This window comes from Aythya ferina (assembly GCF_964211825.1).
Source record: "Aythya ferina genome assembly, chromosome: 9".
Classification (NCBI taxonomy): Eukaryota; Metazoa; Chordata; class Aves; order Anseriformes; family Anatidae; genus Aythya; species Aythya ferina.
In genome coordinates this window covers 15,341,992-15,359,042 of record NC_140305.1, presented here as the reverse complement: position 1 = coordinate 15,359,042, position 17,051 = coordinate 15,341,992, and the positions used below count along the sequence as shown (strand labels likewise).

Sequence of the window (17,051 nt, the reverse complement as noted above, 5' to 3'; positions counted from 1 at the left end):
TACGGGGCAAAATAATAGGGACTTGGTGCTTTCTCTTTAAAATATTTTTTTAGGACTTGTCATTTAAATTAAATGAAACTTAGAAGTAGAATAAATGTTGTGGGACAGTGTTCAAAGTACTGGTTGATCAGAAATAATGAATTTATTTAAAAATAAATTTCTCTTTTTGTTATAACTTCCACTACACAAATGTATACGTGGTATTGTTAATCTATAATCAAAGTCTCCATACAGGGGGTATGACCTTATGTTAAAGGTGAATTGATCTGATGGAGCAATTTGGCACTGGTTATGAGCATAGTTCAAATACAGTTCAAACAGAAAGAAATACCCTCAGTGCTTTAAAAAGGCAAAATTCACAAAGCTAAGATGCAGTTGAATAAACTCTTACAACTCACAGATACTTACTTACATGAGTAAAAGAATTTGTGAGACATTAAAAATCTAGTACAAAAAGGTACGTAAATCTAGTGTTTGGGAAGAAGAAATAAACCTAATTTGTACAAGAGAAAGGATACCATTTTAAATCATTGCATTAGGATCTATTTGCACTTTCCTAAGGTTGTGTTGGACTTTGTATGAAGTCTCTAAATTGAGACAGGTATCATTTAGGAAGTGCATCACTGACAAACGTATGAGCTTGCAGATGAAATACTTGAGGACTTTTTTGGCCTGTGTTGTACATGCACTTCACTTTACATCTGTTCATATGCCTTCTTGAAAAGTAAAATAAGAGTGCTTTATAAGGCATAAGCTTAGGAGTATCTCTCTCATTTCAGTAAGAGGTTCCAGTCATTCATTTTCACATTCTCACTAAACCCTCGATTGTGCTGGGAGAAACATACTGTAAGTCTCGTCATTTTCTCAGGGAACTGATCCAGATTTAAAATGATCCGACGGGGAGAATTAATTTTAACACCTATCGATTCCACAGTATGGTGTACCATGTTCGTTTCTAAGCAATTTTGCTTTCATAACCAAGGAAGGGGAAGGAAGCAGTACAAAGCAGCAGTGAATGTGGGCATGGATAGCAGTGGGCTTGAATAAACCACCCTTGCTGGCAAAGAGAACGCTGATAGAGCTGTAGCCTGCAGCTGGTGTTCAGGTAGTGCTAGTGTCTGTTATTTGAAAATGGGCTAACCTTGGAAAAAAGGATGAGATTTTCCTGAAATGGTAGGGAATTTTCCAGAAGAACGCACCTCAAGCTTTTTGCTTTGTAGTGGCCAAGTTCTGTTCAGATCATACATATATCTAATCTTTTTTCTTGCAAGTCTGTGAGCAGGAAATTGAGAGTAACTTTTAGTTACTGAAATAATCCAGATTTGTAACTTGTAACTAAGTACAGGACCGAACTTTCAACGCTCTATGCATCAATTTCCTTTTTTTTCTGTAGTCTGACATGTAACTTGATATATGCAAAGTATTTATTGAATTGCAGGGGGCATTTTCTTGTGGACCTTTTGCAAAGTATTAGAGTTTGCTCTGGACCTAGTTTAGTCTCATTCATTAAAACTTATAAATTTTGTTTGTGTTTGAATACTATGCTGACCATTTTCAGGGGAGTTGTGGAGGTAGAGTGTGTATTCAGCATTCTCATTTTAAGCACATGTCAGAATGATGCGGTCATTTCTGCATGCTTAATTAAATCTAATGCTATTCATATGCACCTGTTTCTTGTCACCTTTTTCTATATATGTTTATTTATTTTTCTTCTCAACGCAGAGCTCTTTTTGATTATGACAAGACTAAAGATAGTGGCCTTCCAAGTCAAGGGTTGAACTTCAAATTTGGCGATATTCTCCATGTCATTAATGCTTCTGATGATGAATGGTGGCAAGCACGGCAGGTAACTCCAGATGGAGAAAGTGATGAAATTGGAGTTATCCCAAGCAAACGCAGGTATGTCATAATATTGTATTGACTTTGTGATGTCTACTATTAAATTTTCTAATGAGTTTAATATTACACTATTTATACATAAGAAGGTGCCAAGTAAATGTTGTGTGATATGATGTTGCTGATGGCAACTCTGCAGTTGAGCATTAGACTTGGTTCAGAATTTTCCAGATTGAGAAAAACATTAAACTTCATGCTCCAAAATACTCCAAAAAATATTTTTAAAATTATTTTTTAAAAGTAAAACATTAGAATTCTTTTTACCCCAACACTGGGAAATGGGCAAGTCTTTCCTGGGTGGACAAAGCAGAGACACGCTGTTTGGCATTGGCAAATAAGAGATTACGAGGTCTGAATCTTAATATCTGCTGTTTGCTCATGGTTGAAGATACTCACTTAGGGACATGCTCTTTCTTTTTACACCTGGAATTGCTGAATCTATGCAATCACTTTAAGCTCCAAAGCCCTCACAGCTCATCAGTTGAGAAATAAAGCCCTGCTTTTCCAACACAGTCTGCCATTCATTTTCCAAAGAGGTCATTAGCGACAAAAATCTGTACTACAGAAGGTGCACTATATGTTTACAGTGTAAAAAGTACTAATTTGAAATTCTAGAATTTTGCTAATTTAACTGCTTTGTGTCTGTTCTTCTGGTAGAGTTGAGAAAAAAGAACGAGCCCGTTTAAAGACAGTGAAGTTCAATTCCAAGACGAGAGGAGATAAAGGGGTGAGTTTATGAAGTGCAAATTACACCTGGTGTTGTGAATGGTAACACATTTCAGTGGGTTATATATTCAGACTCTGTTTCAGTTTTTAGTGAAAAGGTGAAATAATATCAAATAGAAATAAAATTATTCTGAAAACTAAAGCAAATTTTAATAGTAAGCTGTTGCCAAAGCACTGCAAAATAAAGAATTAGCTTAGAAATACATACTATTCCTAATACTGTAATGTAACAGGAGTTTGTATATACTAATTGGTTATTGAATAATGCCATTTAGAACAGCACTACAAGTGCTGCTTATAAAGCCCTTTAGTACTTTGGTATGGATTGTGCTCTTGGACTTCTTTTTGGGGAAGAGGCTTACTACCAGTTTTCAGAAAAATTAAAATGTTTCTTTTGTTAATTTTTTAATGTGTCTAGAAAGCATTCAAAACAAAATTGATCAGCAGGGCCTCTGTGACTAATAAGAGGTTTTGTAATGTGCACAGTTACCCAGGCAGTATAAAGTAAATTCTTTCTTAGAACTGTGGATGCAGAAGCTTTAAAGAATTTTTGTGCAGTGGTATAGGCCACCAGAAACTCTAGTCTTTGCTCATCACTAGCCAGAAACACTTTCTACCTCACAGCTGTTTTTTCTCACCACTGCTCTCTGTTGGTACAGATACTGGTGCAGCTGTGCTCAAAGCATGTGAAGTAACCAATGCAGGTGAAAAGTAACCCAGTCCAAAAGACATTGTAGTCAAATCCCATGGTGCAGTTCACTGCTTAATATGTAAACCTTGCCCCAATAAGTGTGCTGGGGCAGTGGGAATGAGCAGTGAGAAAGTGAGGTAACTGCTTTCATAGCAATGGGAATGCTTGTAGCCTAAATTATAATAATTTCATCATAGTAAAACAGCCTTGTTTTCTTTGTTTTTTATGTGAGGCTTTTTTTTTACAAAGTAATGGCTGTTTTGAAATAAGATAAACAATTTCACAATCTTACAATTTTTTACCAACTATATATATATGGTAATTTCAACACTTAGATATGTGCATCTTAGGTGTAAGAACCTTCTAAAGTAAAAATATACTACCATTTATTTAAAAAAAAAAAAAAAGAAAAAAGAAATATGCTCTTAGTTCCTGAGGAAGCTATTTCTTTTAGATATTTTTTCAAATAGCACAATGCTGTAACATTACTTATTACTGTAGGTGCGAAGGATTTTTTTGTCATTTGTTTTAGTTACAATGTTTTCGTAACTTCAAAAAATCAAACATAAAGTATTAAGGCTTCAGTAATTTATCTGGATACTTTGAAGATATCCAAATCCATATGTGCATTCCTCTGCTACATGGTAAAAGTTTCAATTTAGTTTACTAATGAAGAAAATGACAATTTTTTTTTTTGTAACAGTGTTATTTAAAGTGAAATCAGTATCTTCAGTTATTTTCTGATTAACAGTTACAGTCCTGCATTGAGGATTACTTTGATTATTGCATTTCATTTTCTTTTCTCTGTTTTGGTACATTCATATTTTCATATGGGAATAAAATGGTATCAACTGATGTGGTAATTCTTAACCTGGTTATTTTTATATTTTGAGTTCATTTTCTAGGGGTCATGTAAAAAACAAATGACTTAAGTATCTTAGATTGTTTAAACTGCGTTAAGTAATTTTTCAAACATTACCATGTTCTTTGAGCAGATAATTGCATGTTTTTGTAGTTTGTCTACCAATAAACTGTAAACACTTAATTAGCTATGTATTTGAAATAGCATTTTGGCAATAGAAGAGTTAGTACACAATTACTGTGTACTAACAGCACCAAAGATATGCATGGAAAACTGAGTGGAAAAGCAACTACGCTTGCCATTGATACAGAACTGCAGTTCTTTTTCTTTAGTAACACTTCATTTTGCAAACACTCTTACACTTGTTCACAACCTTTTGCTTCAGCTGTAAATGTTTTAACAGTACAGTTTCTCTTTAAATTATTCTTCCTGTATTTGTCATGGTGGTATTTTTCCCAGTAAGTTGTCTGCAACATACATGTCTTCATGGACTGTGTGCGTTACTGAGTCTGTTAATTCTCCACGGACAGTATGAAATACCAACCTTGAACAATTAGTCAAAAGTTCTACATTAAAACCTTAAAAATAACCCTAGTGATAGCAAACATTAAAACCTATGTTCCTTTCATTTTAAGGAACACTAAGAAACTGGAGCAGAAATGTTTATTTTTTTGTTTGTTGCTTTCATATAAGCATTTACTTCACTTTCTGTGCTGCTTCTGTTTTAATATATTCTTGCTTATGATGCCTGTTCATGATTTGCAGTGGGCTTATGAAAAATTTAATACAATTACTGTGCATTTGCAACTAATAAGCAATTCTCTCCAGCTTTTTATAATCATGGTATCTTTTAAAAATAATCTTTTGGCTAATCTTTTATTCAAAATCAGTACAATATTACCTTTAATTTCTTTTTTTTTTTGGCAATGGAACTGACTCTGACCATTATACATGCAGTATGTGAAACTTAATATTACCTCAGTAGGATTTCTAGAGAAGGTTAAAATTATCAGTGTTATGAAATATTTTCAAAACTAAAATAAAGAAAATGATTATCCTTTACGAAATAAAAACATTAGCTACGTCTTGTAATTATACAAATAGCAAAATCTCACCACCCAACAAAACTGCACCATTTTTGCTTTGTTATTATTTCTTATTTACATATTCTTTTGCCCAAACAGAGTGTCTTGTCCCAATGGGACAATTATATAGATGTGAGACTTCTACCTCTCAGAATTCATGTTACAGTATTTTTCAGTATGCTCAGCAAATATCTAATCTTTTGGGCATACTTCTTTGTCACCTTCATTCTGTAGATTCCAGTAATGTTTCTGTTTGAGAAGTCAATTCCAATGATTTGTTGGTTTCAGATAAAGAAGGTCAAAAGGACTGTAACCCAAAACCTTGCCAATGCCAACCATGGTTCCTACAAGCATATGGTTGGCTTGAAAACAGTTCTTTTGTCCATGTGTGCGGTCGATAGGTTACCAGCTCTTACAATGGAATGACAATTTTAGTGGAACACAGATGCCAGCCAATTAAAAACAGTGTTCAGTGTTGCTATCGACAGAGCTTTGTGCTCATGATACCGATGATGCACCTATGGTACAATATGCCTCTTTTACACCTGGTAGTTTAAAGTGAACTTTTTTGACAGTGGTAGTGAAAATATCACTGGATTTTTCACTGGGTGATATTGCCAAGCAAGTCTGTATTAAAACAGGTGGCCAGAAGGTTTGTTAATACTTGGAGCAGGATGCAGCTTATGTTGCACTATAGGTATTCTCTTCAGGAAGGCCAAATTCTTGTTTTGTACTTGTACCAAAGAAGGTGGGCCATGATTTGAAAAATGCAGTCCTTTATGACTCGTACATATTACTATATATCACTCCATCATTGGTGCTGATAGCAAAGATAGTATGACTTCTTGCAACTGTGTTGCATAAGGAAAGATGAGCTCACACTGGATTAAATAAGATAGATAATAATTGAAAATAAACATACTCTAAATTGTAGAAATAGCTGTTAATAGGATCTTTTGATGTGTGAATTGAATATATTTTGATTATTTCTAAAATTAGTTTTTAAAAAATGGTTCTGCAGAAGTTTTATCACTTCCTGTGGCATATCAGCTGTGTTTGGCTTACAAGTAAGTAGTGCCCCAGCACTGTAAGATCTCAAAACCAAGCTGGTCATTTTCCTACTTTTGCTGTTCTCCCAGTAATAGAATTTCTACAAACCAAATGACACAAACATGGCCAATTACGTAGTCTGACAAAACTGCTTAGATGATTCACTTATGCCTAAAGGAAATAAAAGAAATTTCAGCTAGCATGAAATTATCTGTATTGGTTCCATGCATAAGTGCAATAAAAAGTGTTACTGACCTATTTATACATCAAGGCTCTTTATTTACTTTCTATAGAACAGTAAGCTAGAGATGCTGCAGTCACATAATGTCTCCAGCAAAAGACATGACAGATGACTAAAACATTTATGTTTTAGTAATTATACCTGTAAGCATACAGATACATGAATGAAAATACATTCGTGCCCTCGAATCGCTTTATCGCTTAAACAAAAAGCATGATAATAGTTGATACGCAAATGGGCAGATATACATATGTCTATATTGGTAGCTCAAGAAATTTTCTTAGCAGTTAACATCAGCAGTTGCTGAGTATGGGCCTTGGACATGCAGGGTTTTTCATGTTAGAGTTCTTCGCTAGAGATGCACAGCTGAGCAATAATTACTACAGTAAACAAATGGAATGAGTTGGTATCTTTTGACAGTAGGCCTTGGTAATGGGTTGCAGGCTTTCTTAGAACAAAGTCATTTTTTCCAATAAACTTATAATGAATTGCAATAATGAAAGACTGAAACCATTTTTTTTCTTCTGGATATTTTAGAGAGATACTTCCCCCCCCCCCCCTCCCACACACACTTTTTTCCTATTTCACTGTTACTTTCATAATTTTACCATAAGAGAATTCAATACAGTGCTAGCTTTTAACTTTTTCATTGTTCTGTGGTATTTTATTTAGCAGCTATCACCAAAGTACTTACAGTTTTGCCTTTTCAAATGGGTAATACTGGCAGATATTTCTGGTGAGCTGTTATGGTGCCATTGTTTGTAAGTGTACGTATTTGCATGTGTAAATATCTGCCTTTTTTTTTTTTTCTTGAATGGCTATAATCCCTAAATTAGATAATATCCATGATTTAATTGGCTTTGTTTGAGTTCATTCTGGTTTGGCCATCTTTTGACAGCCTAGTTTTTCACATCTCGTTACACTCACAGCAAGCCTGGTCGTGAAATACAGGTCAGGCCTCACAGGGTAGAGCAGCCTGACAATTCTCTTGGAAGTAAGCATGTGAAATACAGAGGGGGTGAGCAAAGCCATGATCCTCATCTCTCTCTACTTTATATGAGCTGAGAAGACACTGTTAAATTGGAATATGCACTGCATAATGTGGTTATAGGAGTCAGCTTCCACAAAGCTGCTGGTCTGGGCCTTTGTTCACACAGAATTAGACATCCTTTGTTTTGCCCCTCCTTCTCTTCTTCAGCAGTCATTCAATGACAAGCGTAAAAAGAACCTCTTTTCCCGAAAATTTCCCTTCTACAAGAACAAGGACCAGAGTGAGCAGGAAACCAGTGATATTGACCGTAAGTATGTGGCACTCAATGAGAGAAAAGCACACGTAGAAGGGCCTGCTAGATTGCAGTAGGGTGTTACTATGGAGACAGTTTCATGAGCTGCAACAGGCTAACGAGCTCAATGTGCAGATGACAAACCAATTTATAAAATAAATGCAATCATTAGTTTGCTCTTTAGGTAAATTGTAACCAAAGAATGTCCCAGTTTGTAGTAAACTGGATAATGCTGTCGAATACATATGTGTAACTGGAGGAGGTAACAGCTCTCCAGTGCTGTCAGTAATGGTTCCTCAGGCCTCACTCTGAAGAGAGTGCAGAGCAGCAAAGCAAGTACGGCTGAGTTTACACGGCTCTCCAGTCAGTCCCTTTAGACTGGTAGCTTCAAAGTCATTCTATTCTAATTTGCTTTTCTTAATGAAGAGAAGGTACTTCAGAATTGTTGTTGCCTACACCAAAAAAAAAAAAAAAAAAAAAAAAAAAAAAAAAAAAAAAGTCTTCTCAAAAAGTATTTTTGCAGATTCAGACCAGGTCTGTTACAAGCTGCAGTCTCTGCTGTTTGCACCAGTGATAACACTTCATGTGCCAATCTGGTTAAATCCTATGGACTTATCTTCCCCTGTGATGTTCTGGGAACTGTCTCCTGTCGTAGCGCCAATTTTATATATTACTGACAATTATTTTCTTTGTGATTGTCTTTTTATTGCTTGCCCTCTGGGGACTACTCTGCAGGAGGTCCCTGACGACATGGGATCAAAAGGCCTGAGTAAGTGATCAAAATACTCCCAAGTTATTTTAACCTCCATCTGAAAAACTACTTTTTTTGAACAGATCTCTTTGAGACTGGTGCTCTACTGGCATAAGGAGGTTGACTAAAAATGTTTCATAAGATTTTTCTGATTTGTAATGTTCTGGGGATTTTTGCTTTCAGGAACATGTTACTTTTTAAGTGATTATGACATTAGTGGGTTTTTGTTGTTGTTGTTCAGAAGCTTACCAGCACTTACTTACTTGTCCTTGATAGTGACTGTATTTGTAAATTTGTTGACACATTTTGCTAATGTCATTTTAGTATTTGTTTTGTGTTTTATTATTTAAAAAATGACTTTTCACGGTCATAGCACAACTGTTATTATAATTTAAGTAGTTGGCAGTCCTTTCTCTAGGTGATGGATATCTTCAGCTCTATAAAAACAAGACAAAGAAAAGCTTTCGTTAACAGATGCCATAAGAGTTTTTCTCTGAACTCTTATGATGCTACTAGACCACCACTGACTAGGTAGAGAGGTAGCTGATAAAGGAGATACATAAGCATTAATTTTGTTTCCTGCAGAAAAGCCTGGTAACTAACTGAATACAGGAAGGTTCAAAAGTTGCTGAATACCATAACAGATCTGTTTACACAGACATCACCTCTGGACTAAAATAAACAGTCATAACATTTCTTTCATGATGGATATTAAAAAAGTAGATTGTTAGGCGTTTATGGGATAGTAAAATTAGTCACTAAAGATAACATTTCTTCCAAGGGCGTAACTGTTCCCTTTATTCTCATCCTCTATATTATGTTCAGTGTTCCTGAAATTCCACATAGGAAGTAGGATACTTCTATGCTTGGCCTCAGTCACTTAAGTAAATAAAAATGCTGGTAGAAATAAAATTAATCTTCCATTTCTGAAACCAGTTTCATGGAGATTATTGATCTGGAGCAGAATATCAATTATAATCAACTTCTGTGGCCTTATAATCATTAAACTATGTAATATGGTCCAGAAATATCACTAGCTGGTTCTGTAAAAAGACAAATGTCTATTTTGAGCCTTTTTTTCAGCAGTCTGACTTCTGGAAACTGCCTTACCATGCTTAATACAAGCTCTACTACCTTGGCTCTGCAAGACTGTTAGTAGACCAAAATTGTTAATAGACCAGTTATCAGTTTATTGCAACTTGTGTTCTTAATTGATGAGTACAATGTCTTGCCTAGAAGGCAATTCCTGCATGAGGCTGTTAAACATTTATTTTTGTCTTCCATGCCTATATGGGCATTCTTTTTACAAAGCAAGAAAATGAAATGGAAGTAGGTCCGAATTTCTGATACTCACAAACATTTGTGAATATGTTGTCTCCTGCACAGAAATAAAGTGGAAGGAGTTCGTTCTAATCAGAGATGTTAAAGATATTGGCCAATTTAAAAACATATGTATTTTAAAAGGTTAATTAGTTTACGTATGACTGATGATTTTTTGATGTTTATCAGTCACTAAGACATACTTGTTTCATACCTGTTTTCTTTCCTTTGGAGTCTTCTCTTTAATCTTTTGGTGGAAATGAAAACAGTATGTGTCAATATATGTCGTTCTATGCACACAGCTACATAATATCAAATTTAATTTTATTTATTTTGTGAAGGTCAAACACAAGTTTCCTTGTACAGTCTTAAACTGTGAACATAACAGTGCTTTTCATTAGAAAGAGATGGTCGCTTGGTGGCATGAAAATTTTTTCATTACAAAAAGCTTCAACGATATCAAAATTGACATTTGTTCTTTAGATTTGTACAATTTGCAAGTAACAGAATAGGTTGATATTTAATGTTCTTCAGTTGAGTTATTGTCATAAACATGTTTAATGTTTTCTGTTACACACAGATTAAAGTAAATACGCATTATAGCTTAAAGTTACTGAAATATTTTGATTATGATGAAGAAGACATGAAATTCATATGGATGCTCTCGAATAGAAGTTAGGAGCTTTTGAGTACTAAATTCTTACTAGAGGAAACAGTGCAGTAGCTGAGTATCTGTTATTGAATGTGCTTAACTGTATTTCCTGAAACATATTCCAGGACTCCATAAAATACATAAATTGCCTACATGAAAAATGACATTCAGGATCCCATAGTTCTTGCACAACAAAACTAATTTTGAAGTGAAAACCAAAAAAAAATGCAGGGTTGCATATGAAATGTGAATTAGTGTACTTTTCATAATCTTATTTTGATGTGCTATTTAATGTTTTTTCTTTTTATTAACATCCATTCCTTTTGTGTGAAATTAAGCTTGATCCTGAGAGCTATGAGAAGTACCTTAAAACTTTTATATGCAGTATGTATTGATTTCAGCATTTTGATATCACTGTTGTCGTTCATCTGGATTATTTTTGTCAGTTTGCTTTCCTTTGAATTCATGCCATTAGTGTGTGTTCCTTATTTTTTTCCATTGTGTTGCAATTTCAGAGCATGTAACCTCTAATGCCAGCGATAGTGAAAGTAGTTACCGTAAGTGTTTTTAAGTTCTTTGTTTATTTAGAACCTTTGTTTAGTAGCTCTTTGTTTTTGTCTGTCTGTCTTTTCTGGGTATTTACATGTTAAATAGAACTTCACATTACACTTCAGGTGAAATCCATGTTCATGTGTTTGTTGGGTACTGCAAAATTTGCTGCTGTTTTTTTTTTTTTTTTTAACTGATTAGAGAAAATCATTGCAAACCTCCTTCATGGATATTTTTTGTGGTTTATGATTGTCTTAGTTGAGCTTAATTTGAATTAATTCCTAATTTTTTTTAATTATGCATGCTAGCTACAGCTGTTAAAAGCCAAATGTGCAGTTAATGTTGACAAATATAATTGTATGTAGTTGAGCTTAATAACTGAGAGCATAACTAAACTGTGTAATCTGTTCAATAGTGTAATAACTATCAGCAGTATTTGATACTCAGATATAACAAATAGATACTTCTAATGAAAATGAAGATGAGCAAACATGTATTTACCCTTGCTTTTCAGCTTTCATATCTCTATTCTGTCAAGCGTGGGTGCTTAGTCTGAATTGTCTTCAAAGCATATGACACATGTTAGTTGCTGGAATCAGTTATGATAAATTAGCATGCTAGATCCACGCTTGTGTGCGTGCCCCCACCCCCAGTATATCTTCTAAGTACTAGGCTGAATTAGCTTTTTACTAACCCAAGCTAAAGCGCTATTTACTTCTACCCAAGCTATAAGAACAGCACATGCTCCCAGTGTGTAATCGTGTAATATGCTGGATGCTGCTGCTCTACAATGCTTTCTTGTTCAAAAAAACGGGGGTGGGGAATTGTCCCGTTTCAGTCCCATTGGTCATTTCCAGTGAACAACTCCTTGATAAGGTTACTGAGTTCACACCTGAAACCTGGGATAGAGCAGAGCGGGAAGACAAAAACACTGAGGATTTGAAGAGGAATAGAAAAAGGAACAGTAAAAGTCAAGCAGTGTGACAAAGTGGCTCACTGATCTGCTCCTGGGTGCCTGTTAACCGTGTAAGAGGCGCTTCAGAAACAGATATTGTATATGTTAGGATAATGAGGAAAGTGGTTCACGAACAGTTACATCTGTTTGGAAGCTGCAGATACTGTCAGGAGTAATGAGCCACGATTTTTCATACAGATGATTACATTCATGGAGAGAATTTATATGTGTACAGAAATCCTCAGTGCTTACAATGCTTAATACTGTTGTAGACTAATTGCAAAAAAAACAAAAACAAAAACAAAAACAAAAAAAAACAGGGGAGGCATTTCATGGCATTCATGTTCACTGAGAATAACAGATTTAAGCACGTATCAAAGTTGCTGTTGCCTATATGACTAACTTATAAATTTTAACCATTTTTAGTGATGTGCCATTAAAGCTATCTAACTGTGACTGTTTCTCCGTAAATTTGCTGCTTTCTTCTTTTTTCCAAGTTTTTCGAGGAAAAACCTTGCTTTATTAAGAGCTTGCTTTCTTTACATTTAAAGCTCATTATTGGTACTACTAGTTAGCTTTTTACATCTTTATTACCTGAGAAGCCCTGATTTTATTATGAATGTTATGGATTTGCTAATCCAAATGTGTAATTCCAAGCACTTTTTATTAAAATGATTTTTTAATTTCTTTTTACTGCTGTCTAATATGAAAGTTATCTTGATTACAGATGAGTACGGTTGTTCAAAAGGTTCATTCTATTAATATTCATTTTTCCACAGTATTGAAAAAGCAATGACAATATATACTTTTGGCCCTCAATCAGGGAATGCTTTATACTTGTTATTATCTCTTTAATAGTTTGCTTAACTAATTTTTGACCTTATAGCAATGGGACTTTTCCAAAGAAGTATCTAATTATACGTTAGCTGGATATTTCATAGATGAGTTGATAGTCAGTGATTCCCTATTCTTCTCCCTAGCCTAAAAAGGGTTCTGAAAGTATATACTGTCCTTCTAAAATCCATTTGCATGAGTGACTTTTTGAGATATTAAAATATACAGGTTGCATGTTTTCATGTCTGTCTTAATGTATTCCTCACTTGCAATACTTTAAATTAAAATGCTCGTTCATGTATTGCTGTAGCACAGTTGGAATGAAAATTTTTACAAATAAGAGAAATCTTTATTTCTCTTAGAGATTGTAAAGTTCAAATTTAAAAGATCAGTGGTCTTTGCTGTCAAAGAACGTAAATATAGAAGCAATATATGAATTTATAAAAGCCTTCATCTGCCATCTGTTTCTGTAAGACTGATATAGCATTAGTGTGTACCTCTGTATGAATTCCAAAGAATGTTGTAAAAACTACACAAGTGAGTTACTGAAGCATTGTATTTTATTCAAAGTTCATAGTTTTGTCATATAATTTAAGCTTGTGCATTCTGAATTATAAATTCTCTGCTGTCATGGAAGTATTGGACTACAAATGTTCTTTTAGAGAGATGGCAACTGAGGTATATTTCAGATGCTTTCACTAACATTTAAGAAACTTGCAGCTGTCAAAGGTCAAAACTTAGTTCTTGTAGTTTCATTCACTGCTAATATGCTTTCTGAAGCTGAGAACAATACGAAACATGCTTCATTTTCAAATTCATCTTTCAAAAATCCTTAATAGTAGTTAAGCAGTAGAGACAACATAATACTTTGTTGTGGAACTGAAGTGGTTGAAAGTGTTTATATAAATGCCACTTCATGAAAAATTTACTGGAAGAGATATACACCTTGACATACATGTTTTCGGCTCTGTGTAAGTATAGGAAAATGCTGTAAAAGCTGGCTTCAAAGTATGGAAAATGCTAGTGATGATGGTAGCATTGCCTCTAGCAGTGAATGGTACCATGCATGCATTTGGTTCAGGGAAACATAAGAGCATTTCAATAATGCTTTAAAATGTTTGTGCTTGACATGCTAACGTATCTTAAGAAATTATACTGTATGTGTCTTCTGCTTTTAAAATTTTGTTTGGCTTATCTTTGTAATTTTTATGATTCATCGCTCTTGAAAAATGTCCTCCATCAGTATCATTGTAATGCATATTTTACTGCAGAATATCTATATCATTGTGGTTCATTAAATGACTCAATGTAAATATTACTGGTTTAGAAAAGCACTTCACAGATATTTCTTTGCATTTATATTTTTAGGTGGCCAAGAGGAATACGTGTTGTCATATGAACCTGTCAATCAACAAGAAGGTTTGTAGATCTCAATTAACACAATATTCATCCTAAAGTATCAGAATGCTCTATGTGCCCTTACGTATTGAGCAGCATAATAAACTTCTTCAGTTTTTTTTAAATGTTTGCTACCATTATTAAAATGAATAAAGCATAAAGGCATAAATTATTAAATACAATTGATATATTATTTAGCACGTAATCCAAAGGTGTGCTAATTAACATTGCTTCTTTCCATTTTGTGGTTTACATTGTGTAAGGAGAATAGGGTATATTAAAGTTACATCAGTGTGAACCTCAGAAATAATAGTTTGCCTCAGTTTAATATTGCTTTAGCAATTGTACTATTGCTGTTCTTTTTTTTTGTCACAGCAAAAATCATACCGGATTATTTGTGTATTGTAGCAAGCTTTAGTTGAAGTGTTTATAAAACATTGCAGTCTCATTTCTGTATGTGCTTCTTATACGGCTTATTTGGTTAGAAATTGCCAAATAAAAATTGTCAGGAAAAAAAATATGATTGAAATGAAAATTAATAGAAGAAAACACCTCATCACATTTGGATTTAGATTTTTTTCTTTTCTGATTTTTAATGGGATCCTATCATTTCTTTTCCACCTTGGTCCTGGTCATGCTTCACTGTGTATAATAGAAGTTGAATTTTTACTCTTCTGTTTACCACATTGATTTACATCATCTGATACATTGCTCATATATTTAGAAATATAATTTGTAAAAAAACATACTTATCTCTAGTACCTATAAAATACGGTAGCAAACAAAGTAAATATACGTCATACACAAATTGAATTAATAGGATCTAAGAGAATTCTTTTAGGACTATATTATCACCACTGGAAGGAATTAGTTTCAGGAGTTAAATTAAAAATGTATCTTATAGGTCAAACTTTAACTTGGATTTACTTGTGTACTAATGACAGATTGAACCTAAAACTGAAATTTATACAGCTGAAATGATATGCTAATGACTAGATATTTAGACATTATTGTCTTCATTGCTCTTGCAGTATAATTAGATATCTTCTGCTTGTCCTTAAATTCCAACGAAAAGCCCTTTATTACTTTCTAACAAATGAAGCATGTGTTAAAAGATGCTGTAATTCATTTTACAGGGGTGTTAGTAGTTAAAGAAACTATAGTTGAATGTTTTCATATGCAAGTATTTAAGTGGTAGTCTTGGAAGTAATAAAGAAGCTTTTCCCAACAGAGAACTCAAATTTTAAGAACTGTCCTTGAATTGAAAAGATATTCAAACTTCTCATTTTTCTGTTTTCATTCAAATGAAGGGTGTTACTTTGTGATTCAAGCCTCATCTTCAGTAGTCACCCGGAGCAGTCATTTGAGAGTAAATATCTGACATCTTTGACTGCTATCTTAGTTAATATACATTAAACTTTTTTATTATTATTATTTTTAGGAGTACATATTCTTTTAAATGTTAAGACTGTTACCATATGATAAAGTTTATTTTGCTGAAGTTTGAAGGGTAGTAACCTCATTGAAATGTAACTTATTTTATTTCCTTATGTTTAATAGTCAACTATACTCGACCTGTGATTGTTTTGGGACCCATGAAAGACAGAATAAATGATGATCTGATCTCAGAATTTCCAGACAAATTTGGCTCATGTGTTCCACGTAAGTATCAGCAAACACTAAAACAATTCTGTGTCTTTTGCTATTTTTGATAGACTTATCCTCTGTATATCAAGTTTTAAAACTTAATGTATTGTCTAAGCTTTGTAAGAGCTATCTTAATTGTCAGTCATATTTTTGCTTGTGAAAATTTTGCAGTATAAATGGAAGACTAGTTTTGGATGTTGTAGGGAAAAAAAAGTCACTGTTTCTTGTTTTGCTTTAAAAATTACTGGTTTATATTTAAAGATACTACTAGACCAAAACGAGATTATGAGGTGGATGGACGTGATTACCATTTTGTCACTTCTCGAGAGCAAATGGAGAAGGATATTCAGGATCACAAATTCATTGAAGCTGGCCAGTACAATAATCATCTTTATGGAACAAGTGTCCAATCAGTGCGAGAAGTAGCAGAAAAGGTAAATCAGTGCCAGTTACTTTCATTTACTGAGGTGATTATCTGACTGTACTGAGAGGGGAAAATAGAAGAATGGCAAGAAGCCACTAGGAACTCTGTAACTTTAAAAGGACTTTGTACAAAACTAGAAACAAGGTGCATTGTCACAAATGCATTTAAGAGAAACAGAGTATTGTGGTTATATTACTGGAAAAGGGCAACTGCAGTTTTTTCTTGTTATAAAAAAAGAATAGGATGGAAAAATATTGGAAGCAGAGGCTAATTAGTTTTCATACATAGATGATTAATAATAGTGGTGGTGGAGTTGATTAATATGATGATCCATTTGATGATACAGACCTGTGTGGAAAAAAATCTTAAATCTGTGTGCCCTTCATGGATTTATTTGACAAAGGGGAAAGAGTGAATGTAGTAAACCGTTTTAGAAAAACTGCTTGTGTGAATGCCACTACATTTCAAAGGCTGTTTTCTTCATTGTTTTTGTCTAGAAGAGGTTTTCATTAACTATTTCTTGCAAATATTTCTTTATTTGAGATCCCTGAAAAAAAGTGGGAGAAACTTCTTAGACCACTTCTTAGAGTACAATGTTTATTTTAAAGAGAATGGATTTGTGAAAAATCCTTTGCAAATGTTTCATATTAGGTTGATGAATGTTGTTCTAGTTAATTTACAAATACA

The 17,051-nt window shown here is 33.9% G+C and overlaps 1 protein-coding gene across 24 annotated transcripts in view; it reads left to right on the top strand.

Moving 5' to 3' along the window:
• The window catches only part of DLG1 (discs large MAGUK scaffold protein 1), a 149,729-nt gene that overhangs the window by 124,804 nt on the left and 7,874 nt on the right, over positions 1 to 17,051 (top strand). For 7 of the 24 annotated variants that reach the window (XM_084529486.1, XM_084529485.1, XM_084529487.1 and 4 more), the window contains 7 exons: positions 1,723 to 1,899; positions 2,554 to 2,623; positions 7,750 to 7,849; positions 11,073 to 11,114; positions 14,264 to 14,314; positions 15,854 to 15,955; positions 16,202 to 16,374. In XM_084529486.1, coding sequence (XP_084385612.1) covers positions 1,723 to 1,899; positions 2,554 to 2,623; positions 7,750 to 7,849; positions 11,073 to 11,114; positions 14,264 to 14,314; positions 15,854 to 15,955; positions 16,202 to 16,374 — 715 coding nt within the window. Of the gene's footprint in view, positions 1 to 1,722; positions 1,900 to 2,553; positions 2,624 to 7,749; positions 7,850 to 8,569; positions 8,604 to 11,072; positions 11,115 to 12,773; positions 12,810 to 14,263; positions 14,315 to 15,853; positions 15,956 to 16,201; positions 16,375 to 17,051 lie in introns of all 24 variants that reach the window. The other 17 variants (XM_084529506.1, XM_084529490.1, XM_084529507.1 and 14 more) reach the window with 8 other exon arrangements.